We start from the raw sequence: 18,317 nt of genomic DNA, 5'->3' as shown, positions 1-18,317 counted from the left end.
CTCTATGTTCTGTACATACATTGTTTCTGCGCCTTAGACAACCACCAGTGTACTTGGTGTGTGTGTGCTGTGGATGAGAAAGGGAAGGCCTAGAGCCTGACTAGGCCAAGGTCATGTTAGTAGCGGGTAGCAAGGGACAAAGAGGATTGCTACTTGGGAGATAGATAGTCTTAAGTTTTGGCACAAAACTAAAACCAAGCTTGGTTTTGTATCCTTTTCTATAATATCAGAAGGTAGAATCAGTGTCTAGCTGTGTAATTTTTTTCTGTAGTGGTAACAAGGGCTTAGATAAGCATTATGTAACATTTGGTATTTTGGTTTGGGTAGTTACAGTTGTTTAGATTACTAAAGAATCCTCTTCTGTATCTTCTCAGTATCATTGTTCTATGGTAGAAAATGTTTATTTCATTATTACTGCACAAATAGTCACAAAATTAAATGTCATTTTTATTTATTTTTAAGTAGGAAAATTTTAAATGTTTGAATTTTAAATACATGAATATTTTGTATTGTGTCACATGAAAGGAAAAATATGAATGAAGGCTCAATATTTTCTGGAACCAGAAAAATAAGTCACTGTTTTTGACTTCGTATTTTATAGTTGTTACTCTAAAACCTAGTATATAATATTTGAGCTCTGGGGTAGTAATTGTTGTTTTCCGTAGGTCAGCAGCCTTGTTTTACATATTGAAGAAGCTCACAAACTCCCAGTGAAACATTTTACGAATCCATACTGTAATATCTACTTGAATAGCGTCCAAGTAGCAAAAACTCATGCAAGGGAAGGGCAAAATCCAGTATGGTCAGAAGAGTTTGTCTTTGAGTAAGTATTAAATGACCTTTTTTAAACCAAACTGCCTTTCTTTACCACCGCCCCCATTTCTGTTTTTACACTGACAGAATAGGGTGCCCAATTTAGATGTTTCAGCAGTAGAGAATTTTGTGTGTTGTATTTGTTCACCTTCATTAGCTGAGTGCTGTGCTATTGTTTTTTTACTTAATTATTTATACACATTAGCATCACTTATCGTCAAAAACTATACAAAATGCTTTTTTAGTAGAGTTTCCAGGATTAACCTGAATTATTGGTGGTTTACTAGGTTAAAACTGATCGGAAAAATGTGTGATCTGCTTGTCAGAATTGCTGTATACCAGATAATAAAATGTGTTATGAATCCAGTTTGAAATCTAGCATGCTCAAGTTTTGAAGGGAGCCTATTTGACAGTAGAACTGAAGGAATCGAGCAGTCAGAACATTTTGTTAATTATTTTTTTCCTTCTTCAGTGATCTTCCTCCTGACATCAATAGATTTGAAATCACTCTTAGTAATAAAACAAAGAAAAGCAAAGATCCCGATATCTGTAAGTTGCTAAGAAACTTTGTAAAGTAAAAAAAAAAATGTTTTATAAGTTTTCAGAATTCATGAAATGTCTTAAAATGGAAATTATAGAGCAAAACAGGAATGCAAGTAATATAATTTGAGACAGTTCCTTACTGTACTTTTTTAATCTAGGAGAAACAGACCCAGATGTCTAACTTGTACACACTGTAAACTGAAGCCCTGAAGACTAACATAAAAATCTCTATCAGTCTCTTCCCCAGCTAGTAAGAGCATGAAAATGGCCAGTTTTCGGTGAGGGCTCCCCCTTTCCTCCTTTTCACTTTATCTTCTTCCTGCTGTCCTGTAGAAAAAAAGAGAGAGAGTGCGGTGTTCGCACAGTCACACGCTCCCGGTGGTGGCTGTCATCGGTGTACTTTCTCCCAGCCTACTGCTAGGACAGACGGCAGGGGGATTTAGCAGGGTACATCAGGGCGTATTAGGTTAATACCTTCTTCAAAATTCAGGCCTAAGGAAGGAAATGATATGTACTAACAGGTCAAAGCCTGAATTGGTGTCTGTGAAATGTATGTGATTACTGTACTGAAACACTTTTTGTACTGGTTGCCCATTACTTTTATGATAAAATCCTAGTAATGACGTACAGGGAAAGCCGTACTTCCATCTGGACTGCCTGCTTGCTCTCTACGTTTTTACTGGAGCTTGTGGGTCACTTTAAGGTTTATCTGCTTACAGTGGGTGTTTGACCTTCTAAGATGGAATTATGGATCATTTCTCTGTGTTCCCAAAGCATTATTGACTGTTACTTATCCCAGTGTACCATAACTGATTTCTCCCTTCTTGCCCAGGCTGACCTCCATGCACGTCATGTGTTGGTCATCTCTGTATCCCAGGTCCTTGGCCGTCACAGAGTCTAGCACGTAGTAGACAGGCAGTACATGAAGTAAGCAGTCACATGTGGAGCTTGTTATGTTCTTGAAATGCTTCAGTGAAAAGCTTTAACATTGTAGAGGACTGAACTTCAGGAAAATTTACTTGCATGGCTAATGACAGTGTTACCTTGTTTATGTAATCATTTTTTTTTCTTTCAAAGTATTTATGCGTTGCCAGTTGAGCCGGTTACAGAAAGGTCATGCCACAGATGAATGGTTTCTCCTCAGCTCCCACATACCACTAAAAGGTATTGAGCCAGGATCCCTGCGCGTTCGAGCACGATACTCCATGGAAAAAATCATGCCAGAAGAAGAGTACAGTGAATTTAAAGAGGTAATTATTCTCCATTTTTAGTGGCATTATTAATAAACAAAAATACAGTATGTTAAATGCAGTAATTTCATACCTCCATGCCTCCATGGCACACTGATAACCCAAGGTTCAGAACCTCGTGGTATAATTTTCATCTAGAGATCAGACATAAGTGGGTGACAGAGTCACTCTTTCTTAATACATCTGTTCAGTGGACATACTTCTCATTAAACACAAGAATACTGTTCCCAGCGTCTCACTGGAGACACACCATGCAGTGTACTTTCAGCAGTCTCTTCATGCTGTTTCTAGCTCATCCTGCAGAAGGAGCTTCACGTCGTCTATGCTTTATCACACGTGTGTGGGCAAGACCGAACACTACTGGCGAGCATCCTCCTGAGGATTTTTCTTCATGAAAAGCTTGAATCATTGTTGCTGTGTACACTAAATGACAGAGAAATAAGCGTGGAAGGTAGAGTATGGATGTGTGCTATCTTTAAAACTTGGGCTATTAGATTTATCTCATGTGTCTGTCTTCAAGAATGTTAAAAAACTATCATATTGTAAAGTATGTTATTCTGTTTTTCCTTCACTAAGAGATACAGTTGGGGTGCCAGCTCTGATCTTGTTGTTTAGTATTGGGCGAGCATTTCTAATACAGGTCTCTGTCAGGGAAGACTATGTTAGACGCCATAGAAAATCCTTTCTGTTGCAGGCCAGTGGCCCACGGTACTTTACTCTTGAGAATAGTTTGGTTTACTTAATAACCATACTCTTTTGTTGTTTTACTCATGAATTCCTTGCAAAGAAGTGGAGTGTTAGTTGGATTTTATAAGTAGGCTATTGGACACAGTGCTTTTAATAGCTTCCTAATATGTCAAAGTAATCCATTCCCCCCACCCCCAGCACTCTGACTCACCAATAGTTCTTGCCTCGAAATACTGGAGCTCCCATAATAAACTGCAAAGTATAAAACTATTCTTTGCTAATCATAAAAATTATAAAAATATAGATTTGTGAAGAAATAGATTAAATGGTGATACATATTTTACACTGAGACTTTCTTCTGATATTTGTATTTTTTTATTAAAACTCAGTATCCATGTTTTAGCTAATAAACTTATACTGGGATTTTATGTTACATTCTACTTGCAAATGGACTCAAATTTTTTAACACATAAAATTAGTGTTCAGCAGAGCAGGGTCTTGCAGAACTGGGCAAGTGATCTTAGAAAATGATAAACCATTCTGAGCTTTCATTTTTCACATAAACATGTTATTCATTCCTTCTGTTTATGATTTAACAATTGTATATAAATAATATATAAAATTGTTTTACATTGTGAAATCTTTAGAAATAAGTCATAATCCATTTTCAGTCATGCATGCAAAATATGTATTTACTGCAATGGCTGAGTTGGTGTGGAGAAGTAAATTCATTTCCAGTTCGATCACATTCGTGGGCCACGTGTGTTCTAATGTAACTGTGTGCACAGATGAAGCCACCACCCTGTTTCGAGCCACAACACTTGCGAGCACCCTGATGGAGCAGTACATGAAAGCCACCGCTACCCAGTTTGTCCACCACGCCCTGAAGGACTCCATTTTAAAGATAATGGAAAGCAAGCAGTCTTGTGAGGTAAGAGTGTAATGGCTTTTTATTCTGGTCTGGTTAGGGACTGAACCTAAGGCCTTGACACTGAGCTACATTTCTAGCCCTTTTTTCTTTTAAATTTGAGACAGGTCTTGCTGAATTGCCCAGGCTGGGTTCAAACTTAAGATCTTTCTGTCTCAGCGTCCCAGAATGCTGGGATTATAGTAGTGTGCTACCACACCAGGCTAAAAATTTAGGATTTTAAAATTTAATTTTTAAGTTATTTTAGTAAATACCAGATTTTAAAAGTACTGCTTTATAGCAAATTACATTTTAAGCTAAGGCAAACATTAACTTTCTAAAATTCACCGAAGTAATTGCACTTTATGTAATACCAGTTATAAAAAGGTTTTTATAACAGACTTTTTAAGTGCACTAAGGCTAAAGGTGTAGCTCAGTGGTGGAGCACGTGCCTGGCATGCATGAGGCCCTGAGTTCAGTGCCCAGCACCACACGCAAGCACACACAGGTTGCACCAGAAATCCGTAAAAGTATTTTGACAGTCCTCCTGAAGTAATGATCACATACGCTACTTTCAGAGTGCACATAACATAAATTGCATGCTTTTCCAGGGCCTTTTAGGTTGTACAAGTTGAGTACCCTTTAACCCCAAAAGATGGGGACCAGAAATGTCTTAGATTTTGGAGTATTTCCATACACATTATAAGGTCTGTTGGGGATGGGATTCAGTTGTAAACACAATTCATTTGTCTCCTACATACTTTATACATGTAGCCTGAAAATAATTTTATACTGTATTTTTGGAGCTCCTGTGTTTTGACTGTAGCCCATCACGTGAGGTTAGGTATGTAATTTTGCATTTGTGGAAACATGTCCCCACTCAGAAAGTTGGGAAATTTGAAGCAGTTAAGAGTCATCTGGATTTCAGATTGGGAGCTTGGTTTTGGGAGGAAAGATGGAATTAAGAGAAAAGCAAAGGACTTTTACAGTGATTAAGACTACAGGGTGAATTCATAATGAACCATTAAAATCATGAATACAATGGTACTTACATGGCTGTTCTCATTTGATTTTGATAGTAGAGCCATTACAAAGGAAGACACTGGGCTTCATTTTTAAACTTGATACAGAATCAATAAAATAAGGAATTATTTTTATTGCTGGAGGCTGCCAAATATTAATTTTGCTCTGCCTTGTCAATTTTTACTTACAAGTTGGAGAAGAAATGAACGATGTAGTGTTTCAAATCCAGGATAATGCCATACCTAATCATGAAGGATGACATGGAGATACAGCACGTCTGTAGGGAATTTCTGTGCTTTGGATGGAACGTAGGGAACTCACACTTTCATTAATACCCAGCTACAACTCTTAGATTCGAGGGGTTACTAGAAGTTTTTTAAAGGTTCTTGATGTTATCTAAAGTATGTGGTAATTATTAGCTAACAATTAAGTCTTACTCAGAAAATGCTTTTTAATCACTCTTGCCTCTTTAAGTCAATAAAACTGGGTAGTCACTAGTTGCTCCTCAGTGGGTTGTTGATGGGAGGTAGCAAACCTATTAGGAGGTCTGTAGGGCAGAGTACTTCAGAGTTCCTTACACGAAGAAGAAGACATATATCACAGGAAAGTGGAGAACCTTGGAAATTGTTTGTGTGCCTTGCTTTAATTGCATTTATCATTGCCAAGGTATATTTATATTGATTTGTTCTGTCTCTCAGTTAAGTCCATCAAAGTTAGAAAAAAATGAAGATGTGAACACTAATTTAGCACACCTATTGAACATACTATCAGAGCTTGTGGAAAAAATATTCATGGCTTCTGAAATACTGCCACCGTAAGTAGTGAAATTTTTATTTGAAAAAAACTGTCTACTTTTTGAAAAGTTTCTCACATATAAGAGCTTTCTATTGCCTGATATTATTATACTGAGTTATCGTTCAGATCTTTAAAAATAAACTGTGTTAAAGAAAAAGAGTTAAAAGAGACCAGAATGAAATACTTTTTATTAAACCAGAGTGAAATACTTACATTCATAAAACAAACCATTTGTTCAAACAGGTGTAGCTCGGGGAGTCAGCAGAGACCTGTTGTCTCAGATCTAGGGAGACAAGACAGATTGTCTATTTAGTCTGTAATTTCTCATTCAAAATGTGTACCGGAGGTGGGATCTGGCTCAGTGGTAGAGCACTTGCCTGGCACGATGAGAACCTGGGTTGAATCCCAGCAGTGCCAAAAATAAAAAGAAAGAGAAAAGAAATTCAAAATGTGTAACAGGTATCATTACGCTCAGTATCTGTTTAAAAGCCTCCAGTGTTAGTGAATTTATCTGTTCAGGTAGAATTTAAATCAAAATCTTCTCCCCCGAACTTGGTACCATATTAGTACTGCACTCCAGTACTTGCTTTGTAGTTTTCATTGACATAAAAGTAGCCTAAAATTGATGGTAATCTTACTGGATTGTCTTACTTACCCCTTGCCAAAAGTCTCATTACTTTTGACAAGATACTTTTCTGGGGGAAGGTCAGCTTAAGCTTTTGGCTGCCATAAGACCAATATTTTTTACTTGTTTTTTTTTTTTTTTTCATTACAATAATTGTTTTATTTTGGCAGGACACTGAGGTATATTTATGGGTGTTTACAGAAATCCGTTGAACATAAGTGGCCTACCAATAAAACCATGAGAACAAGAGTTGTTAGGTAAGGCTCATCAGTTCACTTGTCACATCATACGTAGCACACAGCGGTTATGCATATGTATACACACAGTGAGTAAAGACACAGGCATTTGGTGCTGAGAGGAGAGTACTAATTAAGCACTTAGATGCTGATTAATTGGTTTGTAAGAAACATCTATGATGGCAGCTTCATTTCTACCAAAGCTTCTAGGTTGGAAGGTCTGTTTCAGTTTGCCTATTGTACAATAATTAGGAGGTACTTCTATGACAAGTCACAGAATTTAAGAGCTTGTATACGGAGACTTCATTATCATTATTCTAACATATTTGTCCAATAAAGAAGCAGTTCTGGAGAGGGTAAATTGTTTGCCTAAGTGGGCTAGGTGTGATGGTAACCTACCACTTGGGAGGCTGGGGCAGGAAGATCACCATGAGTTCAAGGCCAGCCTGAACGACACAGGAGACCCAGTCCGCCCGCCCCCTAAAAGCCTATGGCTATCACAAAGTTAATACCCAAGGCAGAAGTAAAGCTACCTTCTAAGACTTAACGTAGTGTCTGTGCTGTAGGCTGTTGTTAATAAGCATGTCACAAGCAATACAAGGTAACTGGATGCTTAGTACATAAACATCAGTGAATGTGGCCATTTCCTAATTATGTAATTACTGGTTGGAGTTTACACTGCAAGTTAGATTTCAAGGCAAAACAGGAAAAATTACTGAAGACACCAGTGTCATAATCCTGCCTGTGATACAAATTTTGTCAAGGAGCTTCTACTTTTTTTTGTAGATAAAACTGTATGCCTATAGTCTAAGCTATTTGAGAGGCTGAGGCAGGAGGATTCAGAGTTCAAAGTCAGCCTGGGCAACTAAGTGAGACCCTGTCTCAAAAATAAAAATCAAAACAAGAACAAAAACAAGAATCCACATAGCCAATAAAATAAAACCACTCTCTGGGGATCAAGGGGTGTAGCTCAGTGGTAGATCACCTGCCTGTCAATAGTGACTCCTGAATTAATCCCTGGGACCATCAAAGGGGGCAACAGCTATCTTGGTCACTTATGATACACATTTAAATATCACAGATTCTGTATTTCTAGGCTTTAGTGGTGAATGGGTAAAAGGAAGCATTACAAGCGTTCCATTTCAATACAGTTATGTGTGTGATGGAAATAAAGCTGTTCTGCAAACTGAGTTTTCCATAAGCACTTGTTAAGCAGATACAGCAGGGTTTGATGCAGTAATCGGGGCATTCACGGCCAAGATGATTTCTGTCCCTGGTAAGCTTTTAAATGTGTATATACTTAACGTACCCTTTTCGAGTTTAAAATTACCTCCTAGAACTCCAAAAGTCAGCGCGCAGTTGACTGAACTGAAATCCTTAGGTCAGTGTTGCCAGGTGAGGCTTTTAGGTTCCCAGACCCTAGTTAAGTATCAAAATGTTTTCACGTAAAATTTAGGCAGAAGTAATTAAAAAGAAATCCAGATATAGACTTAGTTCTTGTTATGATGTAAGTGGTATATATGCTGTTCGAAAAATAAGATTCATTTTCTAAGAGTCCAGAATGCGCAAAGTGCCGTACATTTGAAGGGAGTGCTGGGAAGTTGGGTCATCCACTCTTGCATGGGGCAGGTAAAGCAATTAGTGTACATTTCTCGTGAAAGGACCTGAAAATTATCTCCACAACGTGTGCTTTCTATAGTGCGTGAGCGAGGCAGGGTACACTGTGTATACAGTAACATCTCACTACCTCACTGTTCCTAAAGTAGAATTAGCAGTTAGTATCATGGTTTTGCTATTATTTTTTGATAGCTTTTAAGCTTTAGAGTCCACTCTGCCTTCTCTTAGATTTTCATTTATCAAGTTACTTCTCTAGTGCAGAGGATTCCTATTTTCATATGAAGAATCAACAAAATTGATAAAACCACCTTAACTTATGACTATTAATGAGAGAGGCAGAAATGAGAGAATAATTGAAGTTTTGCGATTTCATGAAACTATAGTATATGCGAAAGATTTCTTTGTACTGCTATACTATTTCAGAAATCCTTAGGGTTCCTAAGGGTATTGCTGCCTCTAAGTCAGGATAAAATAAACTGCAAGTCTGGAATGAGTAGCATCTAAGACAATAAATGTACTGTTCAACTTAACATCTTCCCAAAGTTAATCGAAAATTCCAAATTTGAGAAAAGTGGGTAATACATTCACGAAGCATAACTGTACTTAGTTTTAAAATACGATGCTTTGGCTTATTATTTTCTTAAAGCTATGTTTGCATTTCCCTACGGGAATTCAGAGTAAAGGCTGAGGTACTGAGTATTAAAACATTCTGTCCAGCCAGGCTTGGTGACACACACCTATAATTTCAGGTACTCAGGTGAATAAGGCAGGAGAATGGCAAGTTCAGGACCAGAATTGGCAACTTACCTGCCTCAAAACAAAATACAAAAACAGAAAGAAAGGAGGGGAGGATGTAGCTCAGCGGCGGAGCACTCGCTCAGCGTGTGTGCAAGGCCCTGCGTTACTCCCCAGTACCGTCCCCCCGACATACAGTGCTGTTTATATTGATTTTAATGTACTATATACAATGGTTTTCTAAAAAGAATTTCCCTCCTATTCAGTGGCTTTGTTTTTCTTCGGCTTATCTGTCCTGCCATCCTGAATCCACGGATGTTTAATATCATCTCAGGTAATTAGCTTTTGATAAATTTTGAAATGAGAAAAAACTTTAGAATAAACAGTTTCACTATTTGATAAGAACATTAATTTTGTCTTTTAAGTCTGACTTTAAAAAAATTACTGAATTCTAAGACGATATAAAGCATTCTAAAGTATATTTCCCTTTTTTTGTTCTTCCCCTTTTCTGTTTTGCATCTTATCTTCCACCTAATGCCTAAGACAGCAAAATTACACACATTCTACTTTGCATCTGTGTTTTTTTATGTGTAAGTTTTTTTGCAAGTTAGGAAGAACTTTGGTGTGTTCAGTTCATGCTGGAGTGCTGCACAGCTTCTTGAGATCAAATTAAAATTCCACATACAGTTGCGGTAGTGCTTTGTGAGTACTTAGGAAAAAAGTAGCTTTGGCTCCCATTGAAGACAGTCATAGGTCATATGTTAATCAGTATTTTAAACACCAGTAAACCTTGCTTAGCTTTGTTCATTACTTGGTGTCCATTATGGACTGACTTCCAGACGATGTAGGTTTCTTTCAAAGAAAGGTTAACAGAATAACTTTAAATGCAAAACAAGCCATTAGTAGAAGGCACCAGAACTACAGTTACCTTAATAATTGAAAGCTCTATTGTTCGTTAGAATATCTTAATATTTACATCCATAATAATTGAAAGCTCTATTGTTCGTTAGAATATCTTAATATTTACATCCATAGTCATGATGTCTGTAAAATTATTGCTACTAAAATGGTTAAACCTACAACTCTTAAGAATTAAGAGAATTCTTTTGAAGAGATTTATAATGTATCCAACTTCATCTCTGAACTCACCAATACATTCTGACATCAAGCTGTCAGGTAGACTACCTGTCATAATTTTATTGTTAAGCAGTTACTTTGATTAGTAACTGCAATTACTTTTCGTTTACATTCCACTATGTTCTGTAGGAATGTATTATTCTTGAGCTTTGAAATATTTTATTAAGTTTCATGTTTTTCTCCAGAAAACAGCACAGGTCCCAGATTTATCTTTGCTCTTCATATTTAAAGTGAAATATGCAATAAAATAAAACTTCGTGCGGTATTTTGAAGTAGTAGTAACTAGTTGGAAGTAACATATTTGTAGTACACTTTTCTAAACAAAACTAGAAGCACCTTTCCCATTTAACACGAGTTCTTTTGGACAGGTCATACAGTTTTCAGAGAACACTGTAAGTTCTGAGTAGAACGTTAATCTTTTACAGTAAAGAAGCATCAAACTGCTAAATTTCTAATGGCTTACCTGAAGGTACCTTCCAAGTTGGTATCATTAGCTGTCCCCAATTCTTTTATAGATTCCCCATCTCCTATTGCTGCAAGGACACTGATACTAGTGGCTAAGTCTGTGCAGAATTTAGCAAATCTTGTGGAATTTGGAGCTAAGGTAAAAGCATTTTGATACTTTAAAATGTAATTTATGAAACAGTAAATATTTCATAAAGATTTAATTACACATTAGCGGTACTTGTTGATGTGTTCTTAAAATGTCTTGTTTAGTGAACTTTAAAAACCATCATTTTAGCCATTAGGAAACTAATTCCTAAGATCGAATGCATGCAAACTTTTCCTTTTTTGAATGTTAAAACTCACTGGGCATGTTTTAAATGTAAAGTCATGTTATTTCACAATAAACATTTGCTGTAAACATTATGATTCAAATGAATTGTTAAAACGCGTGATTGTATTACAAGGCTAGCAGCTGCTCGTTCTCCCATTGGGATCATGCTCACTTGCTTCTGTCAGTGTGACAGACTTCTTTTGTGTCAGGAGATGCGCAACTTCTTGTTCTTAAGGGTTAGACTGGTATACCATCATGTGGATGTTAAGTCATCCTCTACTAGATAGATGGGGTCCAATTTGTTACTGATACTGCTGTAGCCAAAACTTGTGTTTCATTATTTCATTTCTTTAAAGACTTGTCACCTCTCATTTTTAGAGTTTTTCAGTGTGTATACAATGCTGTGTTGTAATTTGGTCCAGAATTTCTCATTCTTAAAATACCTCAGTTCCTCACGATAGCTGTTTTTGAGGAAAGGAGTAGCGTGTGATTAATTCTTATTAACTAGAACCCTTGCTACACGTGTGTGATTTTTGCTGTGTGTCAGGCAATTGTTTATTGCACCTATAAGTTTTTTATTTTCTTAGGAGCCTTATATGGAAGGTGTGAATCCATTCATCAAAAGCAACAAACATCGTATGATCATGTTTTTAGATGAACTTGGGGTATGTATATAATTTTCAGTTAATATACATGATTTAACCTAGTTAAGGAGCAACCTTTAGAAAAGTTTTAAATCTACCTTTCTGAAAAAAAATTTAATTTTTGTTGGCAGAACCATTTCTTACTGATTTACACAGTTGTGGCTTTTGAACTACCTGCATAGCTTCTAGTTTCCATTTTGCCTTACCTATTCCATCTCAGCCACTGGGACATTCTGAGGATTCTTTAGCGTCTACTCTTTGCAGCTAAGATTTGAAACAAAGTGGGTAACCTATAGTTCTTTAAATATGTAAATAAGTGTCCTTATGATTATTCCAGGAATCAGATACATGCATTTGGTGAGTTGCTTCATTCAGGGTGACTACCTATGCTTCATGTCTGTCTTTATAAATAGTAAAATTATGATTACAAAATCTAAGTAAATATGAAATATATTTAAATTTTTAAAATGCTTTTTTTTGGTAAAGTTAGATTTTCTGGATTCTCAATTTTTCAGAGATTGAGTCAGGTTTAAACTATTGATACTAGCAGTTTAGCTTATACAGACAGAAACCAGAAAGTGGCGTATGTGGGAAATGATCCAGGTTTATGACTAGGTGGGAAACGGAATTGCCACATTCAGGTTTAATGCATTCAGATGCAGTTTAAAGCACGGCCAGTAATACCACACCACTGCAGGAAGTGAGTCAGGCTAAGGTTACAATCTTAGGGAAGACATTACTGTGTTTTTAATTATTAGTATATGAACTCCTGGGACGCTTTTAGGTAAATGTTTCTAATTACCAGAAAAATATAGCTGGTTGGTGGTGAGAAACATTTTTTTCTAGCTATAATAATGTTTAAGCATCTGCTTGGGAAATGTGTGCCTTAAAGGTGGATTTTTCCTAGGCTGTGTTCTAGGTATCAGCTTTCACTCCTGGTTATACCGCAAAATCTAGCTTCTCAAAGCTGTTTAGAATCTACGTATCATAATACACCTCCAATCTGCTTTTGTTCCTTCACTTGTTATAAATCATTTCATCTTTGAAGAATCACATCTTCATGTTCTGCTTCCTGTTTCTGTCCTACACAGCTACAGTTGTGTTGCTGTGATTTGGCTTACTCTTTTTTGGTTTGTTTTGCTGTTTGTCTTGCTCCATAGTTCAGGCTGGCCGTGAGCTCACTGTGTAGCCCAGGCTGGCCTCGAACTTGCAGAGATCCTCCTGCCTCAGCCTCCCAAGTGCTGAGATTACAGGTGTGTGCCACCATGCCTGGCTGGTTTACACTTGTTATTTGTACCAAACTATAAGCCCTCTGAAGGCAAATGCTAATGCCTTTTATTTCTATAATCCTTTAGTTATTGATGAATAAATGAGTAACTGGGTCAGTAAGAATGAATGTATTCTGTTTAATGCTTTATACCATAAACGTGAGAATTTTACAATTTTTAGGCGTGTATAACATTGTCATTAAATAGGCGAACAGATTTATATAGTTTTTGGTAATCCAAGCCCATGTTAAATTTTATTCCAAGGTTTGAAATAACAGTGGTTTTATTAGTGCTAATAATGAAGTATTATAAACTGTTAGTAACTAAGTTACTTCATGAACCTTAAAGAAAACCATAAATAACACTGATGGTTCTCACAGCAGTCATTTTGAGCGTCATCCACTGAGAAGCTTGACGGGTTTTTACTACATTTTGATCATGTAGCTGTGTTGATGAATTTGGACAAACTACCACTGGCTTTATGAAATTCAGTCTAGGAATTTTAAGTTTAAATTGCATTTAATCCAGATTAGTAGTTAATATCTATTTGTTACATGTTCTAGGTCTGAAAAATCTGAAAACATCATACATATGTAGCTTGTTTAGAAACCGTTTTACAGTAACAGTATTATGCCATGTTCTGACATGCCTGAGGAAAATGGAACCCGGCTTTCAGGGGAATACAGGAATTATGAAACCATATTGGAAATTTTAACATACTATTGTATTTCAATAAGAAGCCTTGGGAGAAATTTAAGAAAAAAATTACACATTAAACAGCCCAAATTTTAAGAGAATGTTAAGTTTTATTTACTCTAACCACTTAGAATCATTTTAGAAGAGACTGTAAAGATTTATATTTCTGAATGCAGTTTTATGATTCCCTTAAAGAATGTACCTGAACTTCCGGACACTACAGAACATTCTAGAACTGACCTGTCCCGTGATTTAGCAGCACTGCATGAAATCTGTGTGGCCCATTCAGATGAATTGAGAACACTCAGTAATGAGCGTGGTGCACAGCAGGTAGGTTTTTACTGGCCATTCATTAACCAAGCTGTTTCATTAGCACTTACACTGGATGTCAGCTAAGACTGAGATGTAAATTCATAGCTCAGTTCTGATCAGCACTGTATTAGTTATGTTAACGAGTTTTAAGAGTCGGAATCATAATCCAAAAAGATGTAAGCCAAACGTTCTACTGTAGCCAGCACAGTAGCACACACCTCTAATCCCAGCACTCAGAGTGCTGAGGCAGGAAGATTGACAATTTTAAGGCCAGCCTGAACTCCATAGTGAGACCCTGTCTCCAGAAACCGAAAGTAAAAGGCTCAGAGTAGGATGATGTGCCCTGATAAGATGATGGCATTCATACACTTTAACAGCACTTGTAAAAATGACAGGTGAGCTGAATTAGGGCAGTAGTGGTTTTGTCTTTCAGACCCTCCCTCACACATGGAGTGGATAGCCAGAGTGATTCTGAAATCAATATACATGACAGCTATTTGTGAAGTTTTATGGAAATGTGTACTGTAAGCTTCATGTCCACAGATTTCTAACAAGTGCTTGTAGGTGAGGCACACTAGTTGCTATTAGTAAAACTGCTATCCAGAGAAGTAGATAACACACCAGCACGTTATCTGGAGGTCAGCTGAGATATCAGAGATGTAAGAGAATAAAATGAACCATAAGTGGAATGGTCTATTAGCTGGGACAAGATCCACTGACAGGAAGTTACTTGGCAGCAGATTCCTGGGGCACACGGCATCAGTGTCACTGGTGGTTGCAGGAGCAAGTGAAGTGAGTGTTACCACAGCACTGGTCAGCATAAGTCTAGAATCCTAAATTTTTTTCCCAACTTTTATATTAACAGCTTTGCTTATCAGAGTTCCACCCTGGTAAGAAATTTTTATGATTCGTTTAACTCTAGGTTTGTAAGGACAAATCTGTCTTTCAGTAATGTGATCTGTCCTAGAGATGTTTCCTTTAGAGGAAAATGCAAAACACCAGTGAATTTCTGTTCACTTCAGTGTGCAAAAATTCTCTATCTTGGCTACAACCAAAAATACAGTCAGGGTCCGATTAATATCAACTCACAAATTTGAATAGAATGCTAGTATTATTTCATGAATTCCTTTGAAATGGCCTTTTTCCTATCCAAGTTTCCATCCTAGAATTTGAAATCAGGCTTTGATTTATTTACTAACTATTTCCCATTGTATCTCTTTCTGTCTAGCATGTATTGAAAAAACTTCTGGCTATAACAGAACTGCTTCAACAAAAACAAAACCAGTATACAAAAACCAATGATGTCAGGTAGCAGCCCTCGAGGGGCTCTGCCTGAATTCGGCATGCCCAACATGGTAATTGACATCAGTATATCTTCTCTGCTCTTGCCAAAAAATAGCACACCTTTCCACATTCCAGTGATGTGTGAGCTATGCAAAGAAAACCGAAGATCCTGTTGGCAGATCACTGCCAGCACCTCTGTAAGCTGTCAGTGCAAGATGTTTGCACTTCTCCATGTGGAACCTTCACCGAACACTGAGCCTTGGTGTACAGATCACCTTTCATAAAAAATGCTAGGACTGCGTCTTCAACTCTGGAAGTATATTTTCAATACATCCAATTGCCAAAGTTTTGCTATCTCTTGGAAATGGAACTATAAAACCAACTGACAAGAAAAAAGCATTCTCTATGGACAACCAAGGATAACTGGACTGTAGACTGTTCTTACTGTAACACTTTCCTGACTAGGGACATGACCATTTGACTGTTCAATGACTGTATTTACAGTTTCCAGGGTTTGTCATTATAATAGGAACAATCTTTGTTATATACTTTTTTAAAATACTGTGCTATTTCTCATTCTGGAACTGTTGAAAGAAAATATATAGAATGGATCTATTGCTCATCAGCTTTATTTTTTAAACATACCACTTATTTTGTTGGAATTGTCAAAGATTGTATTTAGATCTCAATGCTTTTGTTAAATGTTTACAACAGTAAATAGTTTCAATTCAGTAAATATTATTGGTCATTGTACTGATCAGTGCATGTTACCCTTTCCATCATTTTATAGGTTCCCAATTTCCTTGTGGAAAAAAAACTAGAATGCTTTTTAATTCAAAGTTGATTTTTGTTACCCTTTTGATTATGCAGACCACCTCATCAGCCACTTAATACAACTTTTCCGTCTTTGAACTTCTGACTACTCATATCTGCTGGGCTGGATATTTAGTCGGACTGTATAGTTTTATTTTGCTTCTGTATGTGTATTTTTGTGAAGTATTCACAAGGGTTAAGTTAAAATAAAACCAAGGGACATCTTATATAAGTGATTACTTCTGTCTAAATATTGCCAAGCATTTAATTTCATGATTTTCTTCCTTTTTAGGGGCAGTTCAAACTAGCACCAAAGCAAGACCCAGGGAGATGAACCTTCAGATCATTACTTTCGCTAATGGTCTCTCATTCAATATGTATTTGTTTCACATTTATTTTCTTCTTCCCTATACGTGTGCAGGGGAGGCAAGACCGGGAAAGTATGTCATGAAATATTAGTAATAAAAGTAGGTGAGACAGGAACTAAGTGAAGGTATGAGGATAAGCAATTCCTACAGTTAAAGAAAAATTTTCTAAAGGCCTACAGTTTAAGAGCAAGACTTGATTCTCTAACATTTAAAACATGGGGAAAAAACTGGGGGCAGAATAGCTCTACCACTGAACTCTATATACTCCCAGGGCCTAGTGGTTTAAAATGTAGCTGTGTGCGCTTAGTTTTAAGTTATAAAAGGTAATTATTTGTGTGAAGGCAGCCAGCCTCACTTAGCTTCAATCACACTTCCGCAGTGTTACCTACCCTTCAGCAAACCCAACATACCCTGCAAGCCTCTTCCTTGATCTTAATGCCACTTCACTTTCTCCCTCCTTTCTAAATCGTGTCACTTTGCTTCTCTATTCCTCAATGCTTTTTGGTTAGACAACCATAGTAGTCTCCAGTCTGTCTTCATTTACAGAAGACAGATGGAAGGGATAGGACCTAGTGATATTTCCTAATTTCTTCCTAACAGGAAGAAAGGTCCAAACTAATACTAACCTACCTGCCATTCGTTATAAAACACAAACCTGAAAAACTTACCCTGCTTTTTGTATTTTAACGCTTATCTCTTAAATTGGAGTGGGAACCTGGCTACTTACCTTTTGTAGACCTCTCCCTGAAGTATTGGATGGACAGTGTTGAAATACAATCTCTGAAACCATTTTTTTAATGACGCTGGTTAGGAAAGTGTCAGAGATAAATGTGGACCTTGCCCTGATGCCAAAATTGAGTGGTCTGAAAGGGAAACAGGAGGTAAACTGGAAGCGTTTTACAACTGTCTCCAGCCTAGCGTAATGCTAGGACTACACTGAAGGAACAAACTTTGGTTTCTACTCTACTTTTGTAAAGTTCCACTATCAGTTTTATTTCAGAATAACAAAACCAAAAAACTCAAGCCTAAAACATAAATAATACATTGTTACCATACGTGAAAATTCTCACGACTCCAGTGGGAAGTACGGGCTTGCATGCAGTGAGTCTGAGGTGTGTATTTGCACAATTTAGTTATTTCAGGGGCAGCTGAGTTCTCACAATTTCAAGTCAGTTTTCCAGAAAAAATGTGACCTGAAAGAACACACATCCATGGTTTGCTTCCAGCCATAGCAGCTGATATTTGTTTTGCTATTCAAATGTTAATGTATAAACTGAACACACTGCTCTGATCCACCTACGAAGGGTAGGTGTCATCACTGTCACTTCATGTGAATGTGGGAAACTGGCACACAGGTTTTCTAACTTACCAAGGTCACAGAGCAAAGTAGAAGCAGCTCACATTCATAGCTAAGTAACTTGGTGCCGTATTCTTTGTTTTTCTATTTTTATATCAATTCATTTCAACTTAAATTCCTTGTATATACTTCATTGGTAAAACTCCTAGTAACTGCAACACTATTTATATGAATTCACTTACAAGTAATAATAGGTTAATTTTAAAACAATATATAATTAGATTATATCAATTTAAGATTTTTATCTAGAAAACTCACGATTATACATCTAAATTTTTTCAATTTGGAAATTCTTTCTAGTAACTAATTGAGAGGAAAAAAAAAAAAAAAATCAGTACCCAGAAAGACTACCTTTCAGTCCCAGGCAGTTCAGCAATAATGCACAAATGACTAAGCACACATGAGGGAACATTTGAAATGCCAGTTAGG

General features: G+C 36.9%; 1 protein-coding gene across 1 annotated transcript in view; it reads left to right on the top strand.

Moving 5' to 3' along the window:
• Rasa1 (RAS p21 protein activator (GTPase activating protein) 1) overlaps positions 1-18,202 on the top strand; it is a gene marked incomplete at its 5' end in the record, with an annotated part of 89,960 nt that extends 71,758 nt beyond the window's left edge. Inside the window, 12 exon segments of the mRNA XM_005382300.2 lie at positions 666-823; positions 1,286-1,362; positions 2,434-2,606; positions 2,898-3,057; positions 4,082-4,224; positions 5,922-6,037; positions 6,814-6,900; positions 9,498-9,565; positions 10,884-10,972; positions 11,734-11,811; positions 13,950-14,084; positions 15,295-18,202. Coding sequence (XP_005382357.2) covers positions 666-823; positions 1,286-1,362; positions 2,434-2,606; positions 2,898-3,057; positions 4,082-4,224; positions 5,922-6,037; positions 6,814-6,900; positions 9,498-9,565; positions 10,884-10,972; positions 11,734-11,811; positions 13,950-14,084; positions 15,295-15,378 — 1,368 coding nt within the window.
• Positions 18,203-18,317: the final 115 nt, after the last annotated feature.

This window comes from Chinchilla lanigera, unplaced genomic scaffold (assembly GCF_000276665.1).
Source record: "Chinchilla lanigera isolate Chin_1 unplaced genomic scaffold, ChiLan1.0 scaffold00017, whole genome shotgun sequence".
NCBI classification, from domain to species: Eukaryota; Metazoa; Chordata; class Mammalia; order Rodentia; family Chinchillidae; genus Chinchilla; species Chinchilla lanigera.
This window is presented reverse-complemented; position numbering and strand designations above follow the sequence as displayed.